The sequence below is a fragment of the Pithys albifrons genome, chromosome 4 (assembly GCF_047495875.1).
Source record: "Pithys albifrons albifrons isolate INPA30051 chromosome 4, PitAlb_v1, whole genome shotgun sequence".
In the NCBI taxonomy this organism is placed as follows: domain Eukaryota; kingdom Metazoa; phylum Chordata; class Aves; order Passeriformes; family Thamnophilidae; genus Pithys; species Pithys albifrons.
The window spans coordinates 55,616,986-55,640,264 of NC_092461.1; the positions used below are offsets into that span (position 1 = coordinate 55,616,986).

Consider the following 23,279-nt stretch of genomic DNA (forward strand, 5'->3'; position numbering starts at 1 on the left):
GCCCCGCCCGCTTCCCCCCCCCCCCCCCTACCCGCGCCCCGCGCCGGTGGCCGTTCGGGGCCCGATGTGGCTCCGGGCCCGAAGCTGCACAATGCCCGGCGCTCGGCGCAGCGCACTGGCCGGCGAGGCCGGCGGCCCTTGCCCTTGCCCTTTTCTGCCCCCGCGTCTGGGCAGGGCTGCGGGGCGGAGCGGCCCCTCCGGAGGCGGTGCTGCCAGCGGTGATGGCGACGCTGATGGCGGTGCTTGCGCGGCCCTTCCGCCGCGGTCCTGCCGGCCTGGGACAGCGGCTCCGGCGGGAGGCGACGGGCGGCCCGTGGGGCCGGGGGCGGCCGGGGAGCGAGGTAGCCGCGGTGCTGCTCGAGCGGGAGGGCGCGGCCGCGCACGGGGGCTGCTTGGAACGGGCTGCCCCGGAGGTGTTTACGGGGAGATTGGGCGCCGCACTGAGTGCCGTGGTGTAGTTGACATGGTGCTGTTTGGTCAGAGGTTGGACTCGATGATCTGAGAGGTCTCTGCCACCGTGGTGGATTCTGTGATTGCCACGGGCTGTGCCCGCCGCTCGCCCCCGCGGGGCCGCTCCGCAGACGGGCGGGAAAGCGGCAGGAGGCGGTGGCTGAGGACGCTCCGGCATCGTGGGGTTTAGTTTTGCAACAGCTGAGAGGCCCATGCTCTTTTGAAGAATACGAGTTCGCTCTTTTTGCTTCTTACCTTGTGTTTGCTCCATATTTGTGGTTTGTTTTCAGTCTAGCTCTAGTATTTTAAAGCAGAATCGTGAGCTTCTTTTGAATATACTTCAATTACCTTCTTGATGAAGTGTTTTGTCTTATAAAAGTTTTTTAACCTTGAAAAGTCTTTTATTTGCTGAAAACACGAAATATAACTATGCTACAGACAAGAAAAACCTCAGAGTGATAATGTTCATTAATACGTATCTTACGATCCTAAACAGGTGCTTAGAAAAAGCCTTCAGAGGGCAGTTGTGCTGTCAACAGGGTCCCTTTTGGTTTATGAAGCTCATAAGCTGATATCTGGCTTTGCTGAGGTTCATGCAAGCTTCAAAGGTAATGTTTTCAAACTTTGAAGTATGTAGGATATTCTAATGTGGAACATAAAGATTTTTTGTGCAAGAATTATAGAGGAAAATGGTGTTGTAATGCTTTTGATTTACTCTTATTAAGACTGCATGCACTGTGATTGCACGACAGCATGCTTTTGAATTGGTTATGGGTAGTCTTGTGGTAATTTAACACAAGATTCTTGCAGCAGTCACTGAAAGCATATCTGGTAGCTCATCCTGTCAAGGAGAGAACACATGCACAAGATGTGATACCTAACTTGCTGCCCAAGCTTTAAGGAACTCGTATTGAAAAGATACAGTCCAGTTAGGAACGCAAACAAAAGCTTAGTTGGTTTATAGAAATTTTAGTTTCTTCAGATTTTCGGTACAAACACAGTGTGATTCCGATTTAATCTAGTTGAGCAACACCAAGATTGCATTTCAGATAAGATTGAGAAATGTCTTGTGTTTTTGTGACACAAAAGAAGAGGAAGCAAAGCCTTGCTTTACCTACCAGAAAACAATGTAAGAGGTGATAAAACATGCTTTTCAAATTTCAATAAGGATAGTCTTACTGCTGGAAGAACAGTAACAATATCTTAAAAGGGGAGATTGTTGCAGACTTAGAACTTGTCTATCACATGCTAAATTAAAATTTTTAGAGTAAGCCTAACCAAACAGAGAATGAGCCTGACTGGATGGGTGCATACTGTTTAGATGCTTACAGAAATAAAAATTGAGACAATAAATCTTTGAAGGGATAAAGAACTGTTGCATTTGGTATTACAGAAGGAGTGTCAGAGAATAGATTTGAGATAGCTACTCGGTATAGAAATAAGGAATAATAATAACGAGGAATAAGGAATTCCTCATTTCTTACGAGGAACATAAATAACACCACTTAACTCACCTCTGGTCTTTTCTGTCCTTCCACTTGAATCTGGCATTTATGTTGCCAAGAAAAGCAATGTTAGTGGACTTTATATGCAAGACAAGTAATAGATAAGGTGAAAATAAAGGTAAAATAGAAATACCTGAAAAATATTCTATAGTAATAAAAGTATAATACTTTGCATTAAACATCTAGTGGGGAATGTGTTCAGAGTTTTGAGTTCTGAGCATATTTAGTCATTAGATATGTTTGTAGTGTTCAGGTCAACAAGCAAACATAACAGTATACTGAAGACATACCATGAAGCTCATTTTAAACCCAAAGTCCAGGTAGATTCTTATCTTATCTTTGAAAGGACTGAAAGAACATATTTAGAGACAGCAAGGTTAAAAATTATCCAGGTTTATATTCCAGAATCTCTTTAAGCTGAAGAGGAGGGATTTGTATTTAATAACCTTTAATGTTTTCCTTCTTCCATAAAGAAAACTGTGCTGCTGTTAAATGTGGCTACCATATTTATTAGGTAACTTGAAAAAGGAAAGCTTATAAACATGTTAAGTTTTTATGAAGAGCATTAGAGCTTATGTTTTGTTAGGCATCCAAAGCTGTCTTGCTGAAAGTTGTTGTGTTTTCATTAGAGAGACACTGATGCTCATCCTAATTTTGCGTTGTACATGTTGCTTATTCTATCCTCCTGTGCCTATAAGTTGTTTGGAATGATGGTCTAAAAGCAAGCTATATAATTTTCAGCTGGGTTGTCTTGCTCTAAAATGTTTTGCTTTTGCTATAATGTCATAATCACCTGTAATTTGTTCTTCTGTTTCCACAATTTTATTTTCTCCTTAAGTGGAAGAAGTCATAGAACAAGCAGACTACCTCTATGGGAGTGGAGAAACTGAAAAGCTGTATCGATTACTGGTTCAGCATAAAAATAGGTATTTCATTGCATTGAGACATTACTGTGACTTCTTTTCTGTTTTTCAATGAATATTCTCACTGTAGAATGCTGGAGAACCTTACTTTTAGCCTTATGTAAATAGGAAAGGATTCTTGATCTTTTTCCTCCCACTAGAAAAATGAATGAAGAAAGAACTGATAGCTGTAGAAGGTGAGGCTTAACCCTTATGTTCTTTGGTTCTGCGAAGGAGGGGTTTTTGCATGTTTGTTTTGTTACTCAAAGAATCTTTTAAAATTACTGCAAAAAAGTATCATGTGTCTACACATTAGTAAAGGATCAAGGTGCCTAGAATTCAGGTGTTGAAAATTTTTGACTCACTGTTTCATGTCTTTTTCATTGCTGACCAGTTACTCTGTTTTCAATTGTCTATTGTTAGGATTTGAGTCTGAACAAAAAAGGCCCTTACTCATGTTGTTATGTCTTAAGCACACAAAGTATTATTGGTAATCGAACTGGGAAAGAAAAAAGCAGAAAATGGATTGCAAACCTATCAGTCCATTCCTTTGGAGGAGACAAAACATCTCACTCCAAGAACATTTCAGAGAAAACCAACTGTTCAGTTATTTTCAGTAGTTTCTAGTTCTTTTTTCTGCCCTTCATTCTTGCCAGGGATCCAGGTATAAAACCTGTGATATTAAATGATGGTCCCAGCCTGTAAGGGGCACCATATCACAAGTGAGGTATAAGCTTGCTACTAGGTATATAACAACATTAATTATTCTTTGAGGAGTAATGATTCCAGTAGCAATACTTAAGATTTTTGTGATTTGGCTGAAAAATGAACCTTCTAGTTCCATGTTACTCTTTTATGCTTTTAAATATGTTTTGTTTCTGGTAGTTTTGACTTCAGTTTTCCAGGGGTAGAGAGGTGGAGGTTTATAGTCAGATAGACAAAACCTCTGAAAGACTCTAAATTTAAATATCTATTAAAATGGTAAGTCAAAATTAAAAAGGTACTTCTCTGAAAGTATAGTGAAGTGCAAGCAGTGTTTCATAGGAATGTGAACAAAATAAAAATTTAGATTCTTTGACTATAACCTGCTATACACCATTTGATAAAGTCATATAAATAAATACATAAATGTATAGCTTTATATGCTGGTGGTATGGCTAATCTCTGTTTTTTTATTAGGACAAATTTAGTTATTTAAGCAGAATTATAGGGAAAAGGAAGTTAAACGCCTCCATGACATCCAATGCTGTCAGACCTCAGAAGCCAAGCAGGGTCAGGCCGAGTTAGTACTTGGATGGGAGACCTCCTGGGAATACCAGGGGCTGTAGGTTCTAGTCCTGAGGACTTCACTGTGACCATCCAAGCTCTCTTGGCCATGGCAGGTGAACCTTAGGGGTTAAAGGGTGGGGCCAGTTTGGCAGGCTGTGCCTCACCTGAAAAATCCACTGTGTAGGCTCGGAGGACACACCCACGTGGGTAGAGCCCTTCCCAAGTCTTTGTTCACGAAGCCTGGCCATATATACATAGGGAAAATTTGTAATGTTTTAAATATTCCAAGTAAACATCAATACAAATCAGCATAATGCTGGAAAAAATACCATCTAGCCAAGAACAGAGTAGTCCTCCTTTTCCTTCTGGTGTTCTGAGTGGTACCGTTGGGTTTTTTTTAATCTGTATCTTTGTTTTTTTTGAGTAAACAAAGACCGTTCCTACAGTCCTGTTTGCTTTGCAGACCCAATTACCAGAACAGAGGTATTGTGAGCTTTCATGTGCTATTTGTCATCTTGGGGTTATGTAGCATGACAGATGATACACTGTTGCCTTATCACCCATTTGAGATACAATAACACCTTTGCTTGCTTTGTTTCCATATTGTCTTAAAATGTTACTGTTTCTGTTTCTGACTAGTGATGATGCGGAGTTGTTATGGCGGCTGGCACGGTCATCACGAGATCTAGCTCAGCTTAGTAGTACTTCTGCAGAGGAGAAGAGACAACTGACGTATGAGTCCCTTGAGTATGCAAAAAAAGCACTTGAAAAAAATGAATCAAATTCTGCAGCACACAAGGTGAGCCCTGCAAAATAACTGAAATCGTGTTGATTTCTGCTAGCAGAAACTGGAACGAATGTCACTGTGCATAATTGAACTTTTCAGCTGAAAATGAATGGGACTTCTAAATTTTCCCTAAGCTTTTTGGAGGATCTGAGTTCAGATTTCTCCAGCTAAATTTCCTCTGTAGAGGAATCAGAAACTAGTTAAAGGTATGTAGGTCCAGGGAAAGAGGTGACTGATCAGGTTGATTACAGCTGGTGTAATAAGCTCCTCCTCCCCCTGCTGTAGCCTTAAAAATGTTGCACATGTCCCACATTCAGCATCCTGTTTCTGAGCTCTGTAGAGTTTCACTGGAAATACTTTATGCCATGGCTTTGCTCTGGCCTCTTTTTTTAGTGCTACTTCTCTGACAGGCAGAGAGGTAGTAGCAAAGTGTAGTCACTTGTGTTGCCATCTAGGATCAGAAGAGGGTGTTTATTCCCTTACACATGCAGACGAGCAGGTTGTACTGATCCTGCCTGAGCTGTTCACAACAAGTACTTCTTGTTTGTTGCTTGTTTTTCAAAAATGTACTATTAGTAGCTAATAGTGCTGTATTAAATGTTTTATTTTTGTTTTTTGAATTACAGTGGTATGGAATTTGCCTCAGTGATGTTGGAGACTATGAAGGAATCAAGACTAAAATTGGAAATGCTATTGTTATCAAAGAGCATTTCCAGGTAATGCAAACAAATTTTTGCATATGACTGCATTAATGTGTCCAGTATGTAGATTGTGTGGCAGCTGGTAACTAATTCCTGGCAAAACATTGAAAGTGTACTTCTGTTCATACCTCTAGTAACGCTTTGTTTTTTGGGTTCTTGTGACATAAGCCCCAGAAATGCTGGAGAAACAAGGAGTAGAAATTATCTCCTGCAGTAAACTAAGTCCTTTTAGAAGGCAGTCTTGAAATAGCTGAAGTGCTTTAGATACCTCTTACTTAGGACTAGGTCTCGGAAGCTAAGCAGGGTCAGCCCCGGATTAGTACTTGGATGGGAGACCTCCTGGGAAATGCCGGGTGCTGTAGGTTCTAGTTGAGGTTCATCTACCTGAGGTTCATCTGCCACGGCCAAGTGAGCTTGGACGGTGCCAGTGAAGTCCTCAGGACTTAAACGGTGGGGCCAGTTCTGCGCACGCTGAGCTTCACCTAAAATCCACTGTGCAGGCTGGAAGGGCCCACCCACGTGGGGACAGCCCTTCCCAAATCTTCGTTCGCGAAGCCGAGCCACACACACTTAGGACTAGATAAAATGTAACTGTGATATTGAGAAATGGCTATGTGGCCATTCTTTTAACTGTGGATTATGTAGCGGTAAAGGACAAATACTGGAGAAGATAAAGGACTTAATTTTATAGCACCAGAGATTATCTCAAAATCTGAACATGCCAAATCTCATACACAACTTTATTGACCTACTAAGCAGAAGTGCTTAGAAATCTGTCAGTGTTGTCAGTTTTTTAGAGGTGAGCTGATGTAGTTGTATACTGAATAAATAATGTATTGCCTTGGAATTCTACACACTATCACTCTGGTTTAATTAACAGCAGATAACGAGTCTACTTTTTAAAAGTATTTTAGTCTACATGTGTCAGAACAATTTCTTACATCTTGTGTTGTTGTTTTATCCCCTCACCAGAGAGCCATTGAACTGAATCCAAAAGATGCTACAACAATTCATCTTATAGGGATTTGGTAAGGCTTATTTTCAAGCAAAATTTAGCATATGGCTAAGAAAAATGCCAGGATACAAAATATCTTACATGAATTGCAGAATTGCTTGGAATAATTTAGTGGCTTATAATTGGTGCAAACATGAAAACCTATTGAATGGGTATAGGACATCATGCCTTGATAAAGTCTGGCTGTTAATTCTTAAGCAGTTCAAAAATATGGAAAGTATTTGCTCATTTAGTTGTATGGAGCTATTAAAAACTCATTTTGCAAACATTGCTTCAGAGAATCCATCAGCAATTCCAAGTGCTGCTCATTTTGTTCTACTGGTGTTAATGGAGTTAAAACTCAACACTGAATTTCTATTGAATTTCAACAATGACTGCAACTTAACACAATCTGTTAAAAGCTATCAAAAGTGAGATGTGTTTCTAGAATACTTCTCTTGTTATCTATCATGGTACTGTATTGTAAAAGTTATATTAATAAACAGATCTTATAAATGCAATTATATTAACAAAAAATCTTTGAAGTTTAATTTACCGCTCAGTGAAATTGGTACCAAGAATTACTGTTACACAGCAGGCAGAGGGACTAGAACTACAAGTTTCCATACAAACCAAGGTATTCTGAGGAAGTGGCGTGATAGAAAGCAGTATCTTTTTTGTGTTGATGAGAGACTCCAGACAGCACTTTTGGTTATTTGTCTCAAAAAGACCAGGGTTGTTGCATTGTTTTACAGGAAATCTCTGCTGTAAGATTGAACAAGTGAAAATAAAGAAAGCAAATATATTTGCAGCTTTAAAATGTACTAAAAACCACAGTTACTTTCTCTTTGGTTTTTTGGACTCTTGAGTATCAGAGAAAACTACAGTCTATTGCTCCAGAGTTTTTTGTTAATTTACAAGCTTACTTTGGTTTCTCAGCCTCCACACCATCCTTCCCACATGAACTAATAATTGCAGTAGTCCAAATATCTAAACAGAAGCATATGCTACCAATTGACTGAGCCGCAAGCCCCATTATGAGATAGGAAGCTTATTTGGAAAGTACTTAAGACATTCTTCCTAAGCCAAATTAGAAAAGATGGTAAGAAATGTGAGATTATTGCTGCTTTTGGCACTAAAATATTTCCACATTGTACCTTTAAATATGCTCCTGGAGCATCTTCATCTGAAACGGACATCAGCCAATTCTTGAATATTTATTAATTTTTCACCTCTAGGATGCTCTATTTTACATAGTGAATAGTAATTGTAAACTCATTGTGTGGGGCTACTGAAGTGAATAGCATTGTTTCATGTACACACCTGGAATGTTCTGTGGACTTGAGATGCTTCACAAATATTTTCACCATTAAGATAGGTGACTGATTGATTAGCTGTGTTACTTAGTAGATAAGAAAACAGTGTAGCCTGGCCTAGCCTAGAACACAGTGGTTTGATTCTTGGATTTATTTTCATTCTTATAGATCAGAGTCTTTCAGGAATGTACTGCAGATCTGCTTTATATTAATAATTGAAAAAAGCAAAGTAGTGTTGAGGTAAGGCAATGACATTACTCAGTTGTGCCATTTTTGCAAATATATTAGAACAAATTACACATTAAAATCGTTCAAGCTGAAAAGCTCCCTCATGCTTAATGACTCTCCAGTTTTACCTATTGTAATTAGTTACCAGTAAAATAGAGATGAAAACATTTTTAGTAGCGGCTTCAGACATCCTGCTATTTTCTTGTACTCATGTAATAATGTGCTTATAGAACTTGCAGTGTGTCTGGAGTTTTGACTTGCAAACAACAATTATCACATCCAGTTTTTATGTCCAACAACAATTACAACAGTGTTGCTCAAAAATAAGAGAAAAATTTGGAGGGTAGATAGAAATGTTTCTTTTTGCTTCAGGTGCTACTCTTTTGCTGAAATGCCATGGTACCAAAGAAAAATTGCTGCAACACTGTTTGCTACACCACCAACCTCCACGTTTCAAGAGGTACTGTATGAAAGTGTTTAACAGATTATTATTTCTTCCACAAAGCTGTTAATATACTTATTTTCCTGTCAAAGCTGACCTCTGCTTATGGAATAAGCATGGACTTGAGATTTTACAACTGTCAGTAATAAAATGAGAATAGAACAAGAGAGGGAGGGATATCTAAGAACATAAAAACATTTCATTTCTTCAGTTGTAGAACACACAGAAAATAAGAAGCTAGTAACTTAGTTTTTACTGTTGTTACCTGTTGCAGATAACTGCAGATAGTCTGTACTAGTTCAGTGCTGATGATTTATATGGTGGTGTTATACCATGTATTTATTTGATAGGACTATAAGAATATGTCCCTTTATATTAAATGCTACAAAGCAAAAAGCTTCTTTGTTACTTAATATGAACGAGTAGCCTCTAACTCCTTGGCCACATAAGATGTGGTTTTTTCAGTTGAAAATACTTTTTTTCATCTTTACTATGAAAATTCTGTTGTCATACACCCTAAAACATACTGTCCGGATATTTGTGTTCTAGGGTGTCTCAAACAGTGTGCATCCTATTCAAACACCCATACATATATGGAAACTTGAAATTGATAATTGCAATGTTTACTACAGCTATTACAATATTTGTTTGTTCAGATCAACTAATAAGTTTTATTCTTTTATGGTGGGGGGGCAGGAGGACTAGAAAGTAATTGTAGAAGGCTGCTTGCTGTTACACAAAAAGCAATTTAAGCTGTGGTTGAAAAAGAAGTAAAACTTTTTAATGGAATGTCAATCTTGTAAATTTGGCTGAAAATCACTCTCAGAAGAATAGAAAGCATCAACCAGGAATTTCATATACTGCAAAATCATGCCAGTGCCAGCACAGAGTTCTGTAGCACTTAAAGTGGCTGAAGAAGCAAACTTGTATTGTTAAGATTTCTGCGGTTTCAGTACAAAATCTGTTTTGTAGATACATTCACACTTTTAAGTTCTTTGAGAGTGTTTTCCCTCCAGTGAGTACCATTAGGAAGAGGTAGGGATGGACTGAAATTCTGTATGTGGAGGTTGGGAAACTAGTTGAAAAATGTATGGATTTCAAAAATATTTATCCTCATGAAAGAGGGTACTAACTGTGGGAGTCAGTTTCTCTCTGAAGCATTTGTTAACATTAATGTCCTAGATCATAAGATTAATTTCATCTGTTAAATTTATACATGAGAATTGGATGGGGAAAACTGCAGATGTGCTGAATGGTACAAATAACATACAGAATTATCTTGACAAGTTGAACTGGAAAGACACAATCCAGTTTGCTACGGACAAACAGGAGGTCCTGTACTTAGCAGAAGAAGTAGTAAGGTAATAGCTGGCTAAGTACTAGTTCTGTTGAAATTATGTCAAATCTGATTGTACATTTAATGAGAAGCATTGGTAGCATGTTGAATTAGTAAAAATAAGATCACGGATAGTAAGTCCCTCAGCTATATTAAGTGTGCACATAAGGCTTTAGTTTGACTATTTTGTTGAGTTTATTCGCCATTTTAAGGAAGACAACTTGGTCTTTTACAGGCTCTTCGTTACTTCCACATGGCAGAGGAAGGTAATACTGCTAGCTTTTTTTAACTAAAAAGTATCTTTTGAGAATGATGATTTGCGGTAAACTTCTAGCTTAATAGCTGTAGCTATTATTAATAGCCAGGGAAACCAAACAGCAGCGTATGATCAGCTGAGAAACATATCAGCCTGGTGAGCCAGTCAAGACTGTTAGCTTGGAACAGTTCATCAGAGATACTCAAAGTATGTTACACACTATTACCACTTAGAATGTAATGTGGAGATTTTTTCAGAATATGCTTAAAGTGAAATTTGTACCTTGCTGAGTAACAGTATTCTTCCCTAAGGAACTGAGCTGGAGTGCAGAGGAAAGAAGAAATCAAAAAAGGGAATTTTATGTTGTTTCTTCAAAATTTAGTTCTCTATGATTGAAATAGAAGAGAAAAAGGACACTTTTTATTCTTTCAGAAGCTATTAGGATCAGAGTGCCGATCTAACTGGCAGTCAAACTGTCCACATGATGTAAAAGACAATACGGGCCTATTATTTCTCCAAGAGTGAAGCTGTAAGCAAAACTGGCTAGCTGAAAGATAAAAGAAGAAAGGAGAGGCAGTGTTCTATGGAAGATTTATACATAGTTAAACCAGTGAACTTTAAAGGAAAAGCTCATTGTGTATCTTCCCCTGGGTGTCCAGTAATGCAGCTGTGAAGTGGAACACTGAACTTCATCTCAATTTTGCCTCCAAAACACCTCCATATTTTTTGAATCCTGATATTAGATCCAGCAGCAGAGAAAGATGTGCTATAAGTATGAACAGTAAGCGAGATTAGCCTTTAATAATGATTAATAGCCAAAGCTTGCTTAGTAGAAACAAGCTGTAAATCTCTCCTTGAAAAATGTTAAAGGTAGGTACAAATAGTTTTTTCTTCTGTGCAACTAAAGCTAAATGCTACCTGTATGTGCTGGGAAATACACCCTTTTTTCCCTCACCTATACTTGCTAAGCTGGTTGCATTGCCTGCTGTACCTACTATGTCCAGAAAAGCCCAAAATCTGCAAAACAGAGCTGTTACGCATTAAGCTCACTGCTTTGCTCTTTGCAAAGAATCTAGCTTCATTTAGTATATTAACAAGCTGCTAGTTAATATATTTGTGTATGAAACCCAAACGTATCAAGTGTAAGTTTCACATTGCCTTCCTTCTGATCCAAAGCCAAAATACCATATGTGTTTTCTGACATAAGTTTCAAAGGGCTTTGATAATACGCTGCTCTTTCTCATATAAGGCTTTTCTCCTGTCTATGCAGCTGATCCAAATTTTTACAGTAAAAATTTGCTCTTTTTGGGGAAGACATACTTGAAGTTAAACAATAAAAAGATGGCTCTTCTGTGGTTAAGCAAAGCAAAAGAGTATCCGGCACAGACAGAAGAGGACAAACAGGTAGGAAATTAAGAACTGTAACAGTGCAATCATATATTGTAACCAACATGTGACATCATGGCATTGCAGTTAACTCGGATGAAATTGCAGTTAACTCGGATGAAATTGCAGTTCAGCACCTATAATTCACAATCTCAACCACACCAAAAAAATTCATTATGTAGCTAGCCACCCCTGAACACAGTGGTTGGAAATACTCTGTTTAACTGTTACCGTTTCTTCTTCATGGTGTTTTTATAGTGCTAACAACAACCCAGTCTTAGCTGTGTTGCTGAAGTTCAGGCAGGCACCTCAGCTAGCCTGTGAGCAGACTGACTTTTCATATCAATAAAACTGGAAAGACAGAAATCACATTTTGGAAGAGCTAAAACTCACATGAACATGACGAAGAAAAAACCCATATATACATGAAAAACTTAATAGTGCTGTCCTATCCATACCCTTAGGGAGAGATTCAGGTGATCTGCATTGAGACAAATGGAGGTAATGTATCTTTGACAGCAAATCTCCAGTGCAGGGTGACATGAGACACTTAATTAGCCTTTGGAACTGCTGAGAAGGATCCTGGTTTGGATGTGTAGGCATTTACTTGCACCTAAACATATACAGAGTACTTCCATGACAGGTAATCCATTAGACTTGTCCATACCTTATACTGCATTTAGTATAAACCAAAGCAATTGCAGTTACCTTTCATAAACAATCCTGTTAACATCAGGACTAACTCATTGCCAAGTGGTTTATCTTATGACTGATTGATCTCTAATTTGTTTAGCATTAAGCTGCAATGTGAGATGCTTTAACTGTTACAGAAACATCCAGATGTGTTGGGACATTCTGAATGTTCTAATTGTTAGAAATACTTTGGTAGGATTTTGCATTTCACACCTCAGAAAAAACATTACTGAGGCAGTATTACAGAATCCCTTCGTAGATTCTCTGGTAGGGCTCAAACTGTTTCTCTAAAAGTAATCTCCTTCAGTAACATCTTTCAGTAGAAATACAAGTTACGTTCCTCCTATGCCTTGCAAAATGGACAGGAATTTTATAGCCTAAAGGAATAGTGCTCTCAGGTGTGTATGAAATTGGTCAATTCTTCTGACAGTTACTAGTAGCTGGGGGCACATGTGAAACCAGTGATTCCAAAAGCTTGCCTTTCTTTAGGAACCACACAACAGGAATATTCAGGAGTGAATTCTGTGCAATAGCCAGGTTGTTAAACCACTTATCTGCTGTAGCTGGTTGTTGCCTTCTGGTACAAACATCTATTTCCAGATCTCATAGAGGGGTGACAGGCTGCTGAACTGAGAGAGGTGGTATTCTCTCCAGCCTCTGGGTGAACATGTGGAGTACAAAATTCATTGGGAGCTAGACATCATAGTCCAATATGAAGGAAACTGGCCTGTGCAAAGAAATTTGCATTCTTGTCTCAGCATAACTAAGTTTTCTGAACATATATGACTGCAGATACTCAGAGGTATCTGGCTTATGTTGTCTGCCCTGCTTGCTCTGTCAGGGGAAGTTTGAGTTGGAGGGATTTTTGTGTTTTGGGGCAGGGGTGATGTTGGGATTTTTTTGTTGTTTTGGCTTTGTTGGAGAGGGGTTAATATAAATGTTAGAGGTAATACTAAAATTTTATTAGATTTTACCTAGAATCCCTAGGCATAGGGAGCCTCAGAAATGGTCTTCTCATACTCCCTTACCTGCTGTCCAGAGTCTTGAAAACTCTGACTTGGTTGGGTATGGTCAAAGATAGGACAAATTTCTACATGCTAATATTGGACTATAGCAGATAAAAAGCTAATAATCTGTATCCAACACAAACTCACTACACAGAGTAAGCAAATTACATTGAAGATGATGGCTTAAGTGGTTTTATTCCTGTTCCTTATGTTTTAAGTACTGAGCATCTTGAATTCCAGAAATAAAATGACTGGTCTTAGGAGGATTCTGAATATACAGACCTGTGGTGAAATGTTTGGTTTTGCTAGAACTACCTGGCACTGTTTTGTTACCACTTATTTCTTTCAGGTTCAGAAAGAAGCTTTGGAGCTCCTTAATTCTATATAAGAAGAAACAAGATAAGGGAAATTCAGTGCCTCATGTTTGAGCAGCATAGGAAAAGTCCCCAGATACCTCTTTGGTTTATTGAAGATGTTAATAAAAGTATACCCCAGACCTTCTATCTCAATCTCATTTCAATTACACTGTCAACTAGATGTTTCATTATGTGGTCTTGTCTGCTGATTTATATGGGAATGAAGGGCTTTATGGACAAGGAGGGAAAATATATATATATATATATATGATATATTAGAGGGGAAAGGCTGGGAGAGTGGTTGCACAGGTTTTTAATTATTTTACACTCTTAAACTACCATAAGATTAAAAAAAAGGAGGGACAGAGCCATGACATAATTTTAATCCTGCAGTTTTTTCTAGTGTTCTCCTCCAGTGGGGTTCAGTAGTCTTCAAGGGTAATTGATATTCACATTATTAGCTGGTCCTACAGATTGCTCATTAAGGCTGCACCATCTTAATTCCAATATTCTTAAATGGAAGTGTTTAACTTTGCAAAAAGTGCTGTGGTGTAAAAACCAAAAAATAAAAAAAAAACCAACAAACACAAAAACAAGTAGGGAACATCAAAGAAAATTTATGGGTGGTATCACCATGTGCAGTGAGAAGCCTTTGTGAAATATGAGTACTGATTTTCCTGTTTAAAGGTTGTGAATTCTGATGATTTAGTGGCTGTAAACATTTGCTGGGAACACACACTTTCCCCTAAGACTATGGCAATAGGAGGAATACGCACTCCCCCTACATCAGAAAGGAACTACTATGTGGAGGTGCATGGACTTCTGTAGGTAAAGATAACATTTTCTACTGGTCTTGCTATGATCTTAGCAGGAATTTTCATCAGAAGTACAAAGTAACCTAAGTAAGATATCCAACATAGGAAACATTTACAGATTTTCCAAACAGTATATTCTGATAATCCAAGAGAAAAAGAGGACCAAATAATGAAAATATGGTAGGCTATCAATTACACGTGGTATTGTCAGTACAACAATCTAGAACAAATTAACTAAATACCTTTACTTTACTAGAAAGGGATATTTCAATCTATAGGAAGATGATGAATAGCAAAAATTGATAAGACTAACAAACCAAGCCTGGGCTAAGTCAGTAGTAAAAATTAACAGCTGAGACAGAATTTGGGGCTTTAATTTCAGCTTCAGATCATGAAATTCCTTAAAAGAGGATTTTTTCTCCACTACTGTAAAGTAATAGGTACTTTTTTATTAGTAGAGCATCAAAATGAAGTCTTCAATGTGGCAGTGTCTCAGAATGGATGTCATTGTGTTTAAGAGAGAATTTTCTGCATTCATATACTACAAAAACATTTCCCATACACAGAGTTGCCTCCAGTAGCTTTGTGGCACAGGCACCTTACTTAGGTACCTTTTCTGCTGCTGCACAAAGTGGAAGGATATCCAGGTACTGAATAATGACTGTTGAGTGTGTAGTGAAAAGCAGCTGAGTTGCAGGAAAAAAAGAACCAACAAAACCCATGAACTACACAGCAGCTCCTCCAAGTAGTAGTATCTCAGCTGGTTCCTTTGTCTGAACTCCAGCCTTTGCTGCCTTCCCTCTCTTTGCTGTCTTACTTGCTCCCCCCAAGCCAAGGTGAATTATGGGGAATTCAGATGGGAAAAGGAAAAAATACAATGTAGTATTACTGAAATTCTCAGAAAGTTTAAGTTATCTGTACACACGTGCACATGAGCATTTTAATTGTGGGATTTTTTCCTGTAAAGCTGTGCTTTGTGTCAGTCTCTTTGCACCAATTCACAGATCATATACATGTACAGAAGGCTGCCATTACCCACAGGAAAACCTAGTGCAGTTATAGCTAAAGTTATCAAAACAATAAAGCAACTACATTCTTGTGATGTGCTGTCTTTATTATCTTGTTCAGTTACTCACAGATTCACAAAATTCAGCAGTTGGTAGTAGGCCACCAAATCATTCATTAGTGCAGATTTGTGGAGTTTAATTGTGTCATTTAGCCCTCCTTGTTTTAGGTATGTCACACACACTTCTGGTGCCTGGCCTTTGCTTTTTTTTTTTTTTTTTACTTTTTTCATTCTGACCAGTGTAAGTAATAATTAAAGTGGACTTGCACTTGAAATTAATTTAGTGCTACATGAAAGTGGTTTTGTAGAAGATATTTGGTGTTTTATGAAAAACCCTCAAAGTGGCTGACATTTTTGAAGCTCTTACAGAGAAGTTTATGTAAAACAGCAGTCTGTTGGGTCCATTGCACTACCAGTATGACCAGAGCTATGCACAGATTAACAGCTCCACTGTAAGCTGTGCATATTGAATATAAAGCCTTGAGATAATCCAGTATGTAGAAAAATAAAATTTTGGCAGAATTCAGTTGCTGTATTGGAAACATACATGAACAGATATAGCTATTTTTTTCACATGTACACTTTGATATATTACACAAGTGTGTTTAATCATAATCTAAAATCATTTTCATGTGTGTACAAAATTCTGTATAATTTAAATGTAATGGAACTTACAGTTAATACAAATGGTGATCTCAAACATGTTTTTACTCTATAAGGAAGCACAGTTGGCTAAAAGTAGCTTTTAATACAATTCACATGTATAAGGTATTAAATTTCAATATTTTTTTAAAGACCCCTTTGCAGTTCAGCAAATGCCCTTAATGCTAATAAAACTAATTTTAAAATGTCTTATATTATTGTTGTGCAGTTAGGACAAACTTGACCTACATAAAAGAATGGACAGGTTTTAGACATACTTAATTCAAGTACATCTAAATTTCTGTAAGAAGAGGAATGAGAGTATTTAATACTAAATAATATTTTTATCTGTGCAAAGCTTAAGTAACTTTCATTTTATTTGGGTTTACTAGATCCAATAACTGAAACTGAACATAAACACAGAAAGCAGCAAAATTCACATTACCTTTTATATACCCTCATAGTTCAGTTTACATTAACGTAACTCTACAAAGTTATAAAAAGGACATGGATTGAAAAGGGAAACAAAAACAGGGGAAAAAAAGAAACCTGCAAGACACCAGACCAAGAAGAGAATGCGTGATATTTTCTCTTTTATTATTATTTTTTCTGTGAAGATTAGCTAACATCCTCGTGGTAATAACCCAAGGTACTATGTAAACAAATTTCAATGCTGCTCAAATGATTTAAAATAGTCTGTTCAGCTCCTGCAGTAAGTGAGAACAGTGGCACCAATTCCTTTCAACATTAAATCACATTCATCTTATTGTACATGACTCTTGTGCAAGTAGTAAAGGCTTTATTCATGACCTTGGCTACATCAGTAGAGAGGGCTATATCAGCTATTTAACGTATCTTAAAAAATTAAACTGACAGAGCAAGAAATTCTGTCGTCTCAAATACCAGCAGCAACTTTCTACCTATTTAGGATACGTTTGGCCTAAGCCTTTAACACCTTTTAGAACAGCCATGCAATAAAACAAACTTGGAGATGTTTCTTAAGAGAACACTGAGCAGTTTAAACATTTTTCTGAATGATAAAGCCAAGATAGGCAAATCCAGGCCCTTTTAAATGGCTGCAACTTTTCATACATTTGAAGCTCTATAAAACTAGAGCCCATTAGTATATATATATTTTTATATATATATTTTAAATAAGTATCTTGTCTGCTTTCAAAATTTATGGAGGGGTTTTTCTGGTCTTTTGGAAGGGCAATAAATAAAAGTAGAAAAGGCTGAACTGTTTTGCATATATTTGTGGAAGAACAGAGAACAATTAAACTTAGAGTTCCAGAAAGATCACTGTACAGAACAAAAAGCTTATATACAATTAAGTGTGCAATTTTAGTTGGCTGGGCCTTTTATTATGCTAGATATCCTTTTTGACTGGAAGCTGCTTCTACTCTTGACCAAATCCCTCTGTTTCTTCAATGGCAAAAAGCAACTTCTCTTTTAGTTGTTCATAGCTTTTATATGGTGGCAAATCCAAACGATTAAAGCTGAGAGGAAAAAACCACAAAATAGTGTTAAATTTATCTAAATCCCATGTAGAACGCTAAAGAACATGACTGCTATAGTAAAGTAATAAATGTTCTGATCTAACAATTAGAAACAAATAGCAATCAGAACAATCTCACTGCCTTCACATTTATAAAACCAGTAAAAACAGACAAAGTTTGAGGAATATTTTAAGAAACAAGACTGTTACCAGATAAAAAGCAGAACCTTTGAAGACTAAAGACAGCCCAAGATACTATAATACTTTAAAAAGTATAATATAAAAATAAAATAGTCAGAAAAAGAAAAGGAAATTTCCAGCATGAAGTTTAATATAATCCTAGTTTGATGCATCTCCAGATGTTAACAACAGTATGAACAAGCTGAACTTTGCTCCCTCCTACACCTACCTGGATACAGGTGGGTTTTTTTTACCTCTAAACTTTGCCCTAAAAGTCTTCTGCCAAAACTATTTCATTCCATGCCTTCCCCAAAATTATTTTAGACAAAGAGAGATGTTTAACTCTTGCAAGCATCACGTAAAAAAATCTAGTAGAGAAAATGTAAAATGGAGGATACCCTGAAGTAGTTTAAAAGTATGACAAATACTATTGTCACAAGTTGCCAAAAGAAGTGTGTCCATTTTGGACACAGGACGTATGAGGAACTGATATGTGTACCTGTTGGCACCAGTTTGACATAGGAATGCCAAGCCAATAATGGCCCATTTGAAGCCTAGTGGGAAAAAGTATCAGCATTCTTGGCTAAGCGTCCTTGTTTTGAACATTTCCTGTGATCTACCACCACCACCTGTGGCTCCTCAAATGCTTCCATCAGCGCTGCCTCCATTCAATCCTTAACATCCACTGGGCTGATTACGTGACCAATGTGTCTGTTCTTGAACAGGCAGGGGTCAGCAGTATCGAGGCCATGCTGATGAGAACGCAGCTGCGCTGGGCAGGGCATGTCTCCAGGATAGAGGATCACTGCCTGCCTAAGATTGTGCTCTATGGTGAACTCGTCACCGGCTGCCGCAAGAGAGTAGCCCTGAAGAGGAGATACAATTCCTGAAACAATACCTCAGCCTTGGACATACTATCACCAATGGTCCACTCTGGCCTCCAGTCTGGAGACATGGAGACACACCATTCACAACGCTGCTGCTTCCTTTGAGAACGCACGCAGAGTCAGTCTTAAGGAGAAAAGACAATGCAGAAAGAACCGTGTCTTGCCAATATGGCCTAAGGAGACTTTCCACTGTGCCTTTTGCGACAGGACTTGGTTATCTCCCCACATTGGCCTTTTTAGCCACCAGCAGCTTTCAGCAAGCATGGCTAGAGCCCTTCCCAAATCTTTGCTCACAAAGCCTAGCCATGATACTTCTCAGGACTATACATTTTATCTTTTATACTGTTACTGCATAGTAACTTTCTGATAACTGTATGTCCCTAGTACTAATGTGACTTGTTCAGGTATTTAATATTCTCTAAAATAAAGAATTAGGGAAACACCTCTCAATTCCATGCAAGAAGGATGATGTCATAGTTTTGATAGATCTGATGATACAAACTGTGTTCAGCCCAGCAGCAAAATTTAAGAATAAGGCAACCAGAAAAGTTTCCAATATGGGCATGTCAAGGCAATCAAATGAAGCTGCAGATGGAGATGGAGAACTGATTCAAATTAGATTTCATTTGGTTTGGTGAATGCAAGACCAGGAGAACCACTAAAGGTACAGAAAGTTGACATGTAACAACTCACCAAGTGTGACTTCTTGGTAACCAGGTTTCCTTACCAACTTTTTCTATGCAGAATTTCTGAGGACCATTACTTCCTACAAAAGAAAATTTTTAAAAGTGTAATCTGTTCCTTTTAAAGTAGCATATGTGATATATACGTAACAAAAGATACAACTCATACACCAGTCACAGCTCATTAGGTGCTGCTCATTGTTACCTGAAAACGTTCTCAAACAAATGAGCTAATTTCCAAATAGTTTGCAAATATATTCACAGGATTTCTGATCTAAAAAGCCCTTCTAGATCTAAGGTGAAGACGTTCCTGTTATCTGTACACTTGCAACATGGTTCACTTGCAAATGAAACAACACAGTATAACCATTTTGGTCACCTTTTACTTACCCATAAGTTCAGCAAATCCACCCAGTGGTAATCGGCAAGTGCCAGTGACAAACTGCAGAAGCCGCATGCGAACCTCGTTGTCTGTTTCTTTTACAAACTAGGCACAGAAATTCAAATTACTTAATAAAAATTTTAAGACAGCTGGAGAAAAACAAAAACCCCATGAGATGGTTGAAAATGGGTAATTCTCTTTGAAAATACACCACCTTGTTGCACTTTTTGGTTTTACCAAAATTGTTGGGAGAGAGAAGACAGTGATTTCAGATTATGTGCACTGTTGACCATTACAACGTGAAGGCTGGGAACAGCAAATAAGAAGTATCCTTATGTATTTTATTCTACACTAAAATATAAATCATGCCAAAGCTTTATATGAAGACTACTGCCATTTTGATTAAACACAGCACTAGCCTAGCCACAGGCTCTGGGTATTTCAAGACTCAAGTATTCTATGCATGTGGAAGTCTCAGTGAGGAAAAAAAACAACCATCCATAACATACAGGAATTCAGTGGAAAAGGGAGAAGAAGAAAAGAGAAGGGAGGCGGAGAATATCTCGGTAAGAGAGGGGGCATTGATACATCTAGAATTTTGATTCAAAAAAACTTTCATGTAAATATTGATACCATATCCAAGTTACCTAAACTTTTGGTTAGGATTCTTTCAGTGCCAAAAGTCTTAAAAAGATGCATCAGATCTTACAATATATATAAGTGAGGAAATAATTGATTTGCATCATTTTCCTATAGAAACTTAAGTCAAAAGCATCTCCAAATTGGTGATTTATCACAAGACAAGAACTGCCTACCTCTGACTTATTGTTAGGAAAACTCATAGAAAGTGTAAGCCTGAACTGCATTTTGGAGGGTTTTTCCTTAGCCAAATTCATTAACACGTGAGTGATAATTAGTCAGTGCTAGACCAAAAAAGTTAATGACAATAATCCTAAATAATACGTGGCATCTTAGATCATAAAATCATAGAATGGTTTGGGTTGGAAAGGACCTTAAAGATCATCCAGTTCCAATTCCCCTGCCACGGGCAGGAAGGGACACCTTCCACTAGACCAGGTTGCTCAGAGCTCCATCCAGCCTGGCCTTGAACACCTCCAGGGATGGGGCATCTGCAGCTTCTCTGGACAACCTGTTCCAGTGCCTCACCAGGCTCATAGCAAGGAAAATTCCTCCTAGAATCTAACCTAAACCTACCCTCTTTAGGTTTGAATCCATTTCTCCTTGTCCTGTTACTACATGCTCTTGTAAAAAGTCCCTTTCCATTTTTCTTGTAGTCTCCCTTCAGGTACTGGAAAGTGAAGATGTACAGATGTACTACACGTAAGAACATTTAGAAGGTAGATCACTGCTAAGAATAAAAAAACCATTGCATTATCAGTAAGGACAAAATATGAAAAAATATTCATAAGTCACCATCCAAATGTAATGTGTGTACCTATCTGCCATTTTACACCCTAAGGTATGCTCCCTAAAGACCTGTAATCCTCCTTTTCTTCTCTGAAAAGAAAAAAGAAAGGAAGCAATAAGAACCTTCATTTGGATGGCATCCCTTCACTCCACATGTCAGTGTTACAGAACAGAATGAAACCTAAAGAAGTCAGAAATTTTACTGATCAACACACCTGCCAGAACCATATGATCTGTTTGCTATTCCTTGTATAATGACGATAAACAGTGTTCCTTTGCCAGTCTGCTAAATCAACTTCTTGCATACCACAGAGCATAACCTAGAAAAGAGAATGATATATGAGACATGGTAACAAAAACAGAAGTTCTTGCTCCAAGAAAAGGATTGGTAATCTTTTCATTTTACTCCAGTTAGATTTTTCTTTATCCAAAGTTTACAGAACTCCTCATAATTTGTTTATGTATTTGAGTGGTTTGAAAGACTGAATACCAGAAACTTAGTATATTCCAACTAATAATTCAATAATAAAAGATACTACCTTTCCCATAAAATAATATTTATATTAAAAGAGGATATTTCCCCTCCCATTAAAGTTTTGCCTCATAATTCAAGATGATGATGATTACATTGCTGCTCCTGCTGCTACTAATAAAGATAAAACACATTGCAAAGTATTCATTACAACTGGCAATGAAAGCTGAAAGTTCTAAAGGCAAAGCCTCCTACAAAACTGAACGATGAATAAGACTGATCAAAGTCCTTTCTCAGAAAGAAACCTCCCATTTGACTTAAGAGGCTTTCAGAAAACTGTTCATTACATACAGGGAACCTTGGCGGGTCTCACAGAAATAAATGAGCATAGCACTACAGAGCCTTTTGTCCCTGCTCCAAATCAAAACCCAAAGAGTGAACACAGGCCAGGCTCATAGCTAAGGAAACAGTGTATGCAAACAATTCCTGTCATCAGCCCTATGGTTACATACTGAGGATCTGCAAATTTCAGTTACAAACCTTGTTGGTTCCTCCACCTTTCTGTCCTTAAATGTAAAAACCTTAGAACGTATCTTAGACTGTCTATGTGATATTAAATGATCATTACACACCAGAATCAACTTCTGTGTTATCTGTTACACAGTGATTCTACCCACCTACCACAGAGGAAAAAGTTTTCTGTGACTAATAGATCCATCAGCCATCTCATATTCTTATCCTTTCACAGAAATTTTCAAAAATATTTTAACACTGAGGACAGAAATTAAAATTCCCAACAGCTGAACACCACAAAATACCAATTAAATAGATAATGGCTTTTTATCATGATTTAATCCTGATGCTCCTATTAAATTCACGTTCCAGAAGCTACCAAATGCAGCATGCACAGATGAGAGATTAGAGATGACCTATCCATTTAATCACTCCATATGTAATACCTTTGCAAAAGGTAAAAACGTTGAACAGAAAACCTCACCTCTAATTCCTTTTCATCAAAATAGTGTAGCCACTGTAGAGGGACTACTTCATTAAAACCATCAAGAAAAGCTTTGGTTTGTTCTCTAACTCCCCGAGAAAATCGCCACTCTGCCATTAGCCTGGGATGGAACAAAACCAAACATGAATTAAACATCAATTAGCATTCAACATGAAGAAGTTCAAACACGTATGATTCTGTCTTCCCATGAGGTAACACTCCTGCAGATTCTACTTCTTACCCGGTATGATTCCATTAACTATAAAGAACCTACCATACTAATATTATCACAAATCTCCAAACTCAGATAACAGCAACAGTAGGAAGATGTACTTAAGAGTACCATTCCAGTCACACACACACACACACACACACACACACACACACACACACACACACACAAAAAAATCATTATTAACCTTTCACTAATTCAGCAACCTTTTCATGAAAATAATGCTACTTGAGTATTACAACTTTGTTATGGAAAAATGTGCTTTATCTTAAAAAAGTGCATAATCCCAGTATTTCAATGGTAGAAAAGAAAAAATTCCACTGATTTTAAAATATTTTCTTACAAAAAACACCATGTGGGCAAACAATA

The 23,279-nt window shown here is 37.8% G+C and overlaps 3 protein-coding genes across 5 annotated transcripts in view; 1 reads left to right on the top strand and 2 right to left on the bottom strand.

The window, feature by feature from the left end:
- Positions 1 to 126, bottom strand: part of CPNE3 (copine 3) — a 36,393-nt gene extending 36,267 nt beyond the window's left edge. The window contains exon 1 of the mRNA XM_071554221.1: positions 32 to 126. The gene's annotated coding sequence lies outside the window, so the exon portion shown is untranslated. The remainder of the gene's footprint in view (positions 1 to 31) is intronic.
- Positions 40 to 13,768, top strand: RMDN1 (regulator of microtubule dynamics 1). The gene is made up of 10 exons (XM_071554224.1): positions 40 to 341; positions 947 to 1,058; positions 2,794 to 2,881; positions 4,766 to 4,925; positions 5,540 to 5,629; positions 6,587 to 6,642; positions 8,525 to 8,612; positions 10,166 to 10,196; positions 11,457 to 11,590; positions 13,622 to 13,768. The coding sequence occupies exons 1-10, from the start codon at positions 222 to 224 to the stop codon at positions 13,658 to 13,660; spliced, it is 918 nt and encodes a 305-aa protein (XP_071410325.1). The 5' UTR covers positions 40 to 221; the 3' UTR covers positions 13,661 to 13,768.
- Positions 13,769 to 15,536: 1,768 nt separating this feature from the next.
- The window catches only part of WWP1 (WW domain containing E3 ubiquitin protein ligase 1), a 59,248-nt gene continuing 51,505 nt past the window's right edge, over positions 15,537 to 23,279 (bottom strand). For all 3 annotated transcript variants that reach the window (XM_071554226.1, XM_071554225.1, XM_071554227.1), the window contains 5 exons: positions 22,679 to 22,799; positions 21,425 to 21,529; positions 19,790 to 19,886; positions 19,410 to 19,482; positions 15,537 to 17,650 (listed from right to left, as the gene is read on the bottom strand). In XM_071554226.1, coding sequence (XP_071410327.1) covers positions 17,551 to 17,650; positions 19,410 to 19,482; positions 19,790 to 19,886; positions 21,425 to 21,529; positions 22,679 to 22,799 — 496 coding nt within the window. In that variant the 3' untranslated portion in view covers positions 15,537 to 17,550. The remainder of the gene's footprint in view (positions 17,651 to 19,409; positions 19,483 to 19,789; positions 19,887 to 21,424; positions 21,530 to 22,678; positions 22,800 to 23,279) is intronic.

Excerpts from the sequence above, each read along its gene's own strand:
- RMDN1 (XM_071554224.1), top strand. The coding sequence starts at position 222 with ATGGCGACGCTGATGGCGGTGCTTGCGCGGCCCTTCCGCCGCGGTCCT. Across the intron at positions 1,059-2,793 it reads GGTTCATGCAAGCTTCAAAG|TGGAAGAAGTCATAGAACAA; the intron begins GTAATGTTTTCA and ends TTTCTCCTTAAG. Across the intron at positions 11,591-13,621 it reads AGACAGAAGAGGACAAACAG|GTTCAGAAAGAAGCTTTGGA; the intron begins GTAGGAAATTAA and ends TATTTCTTTCAG.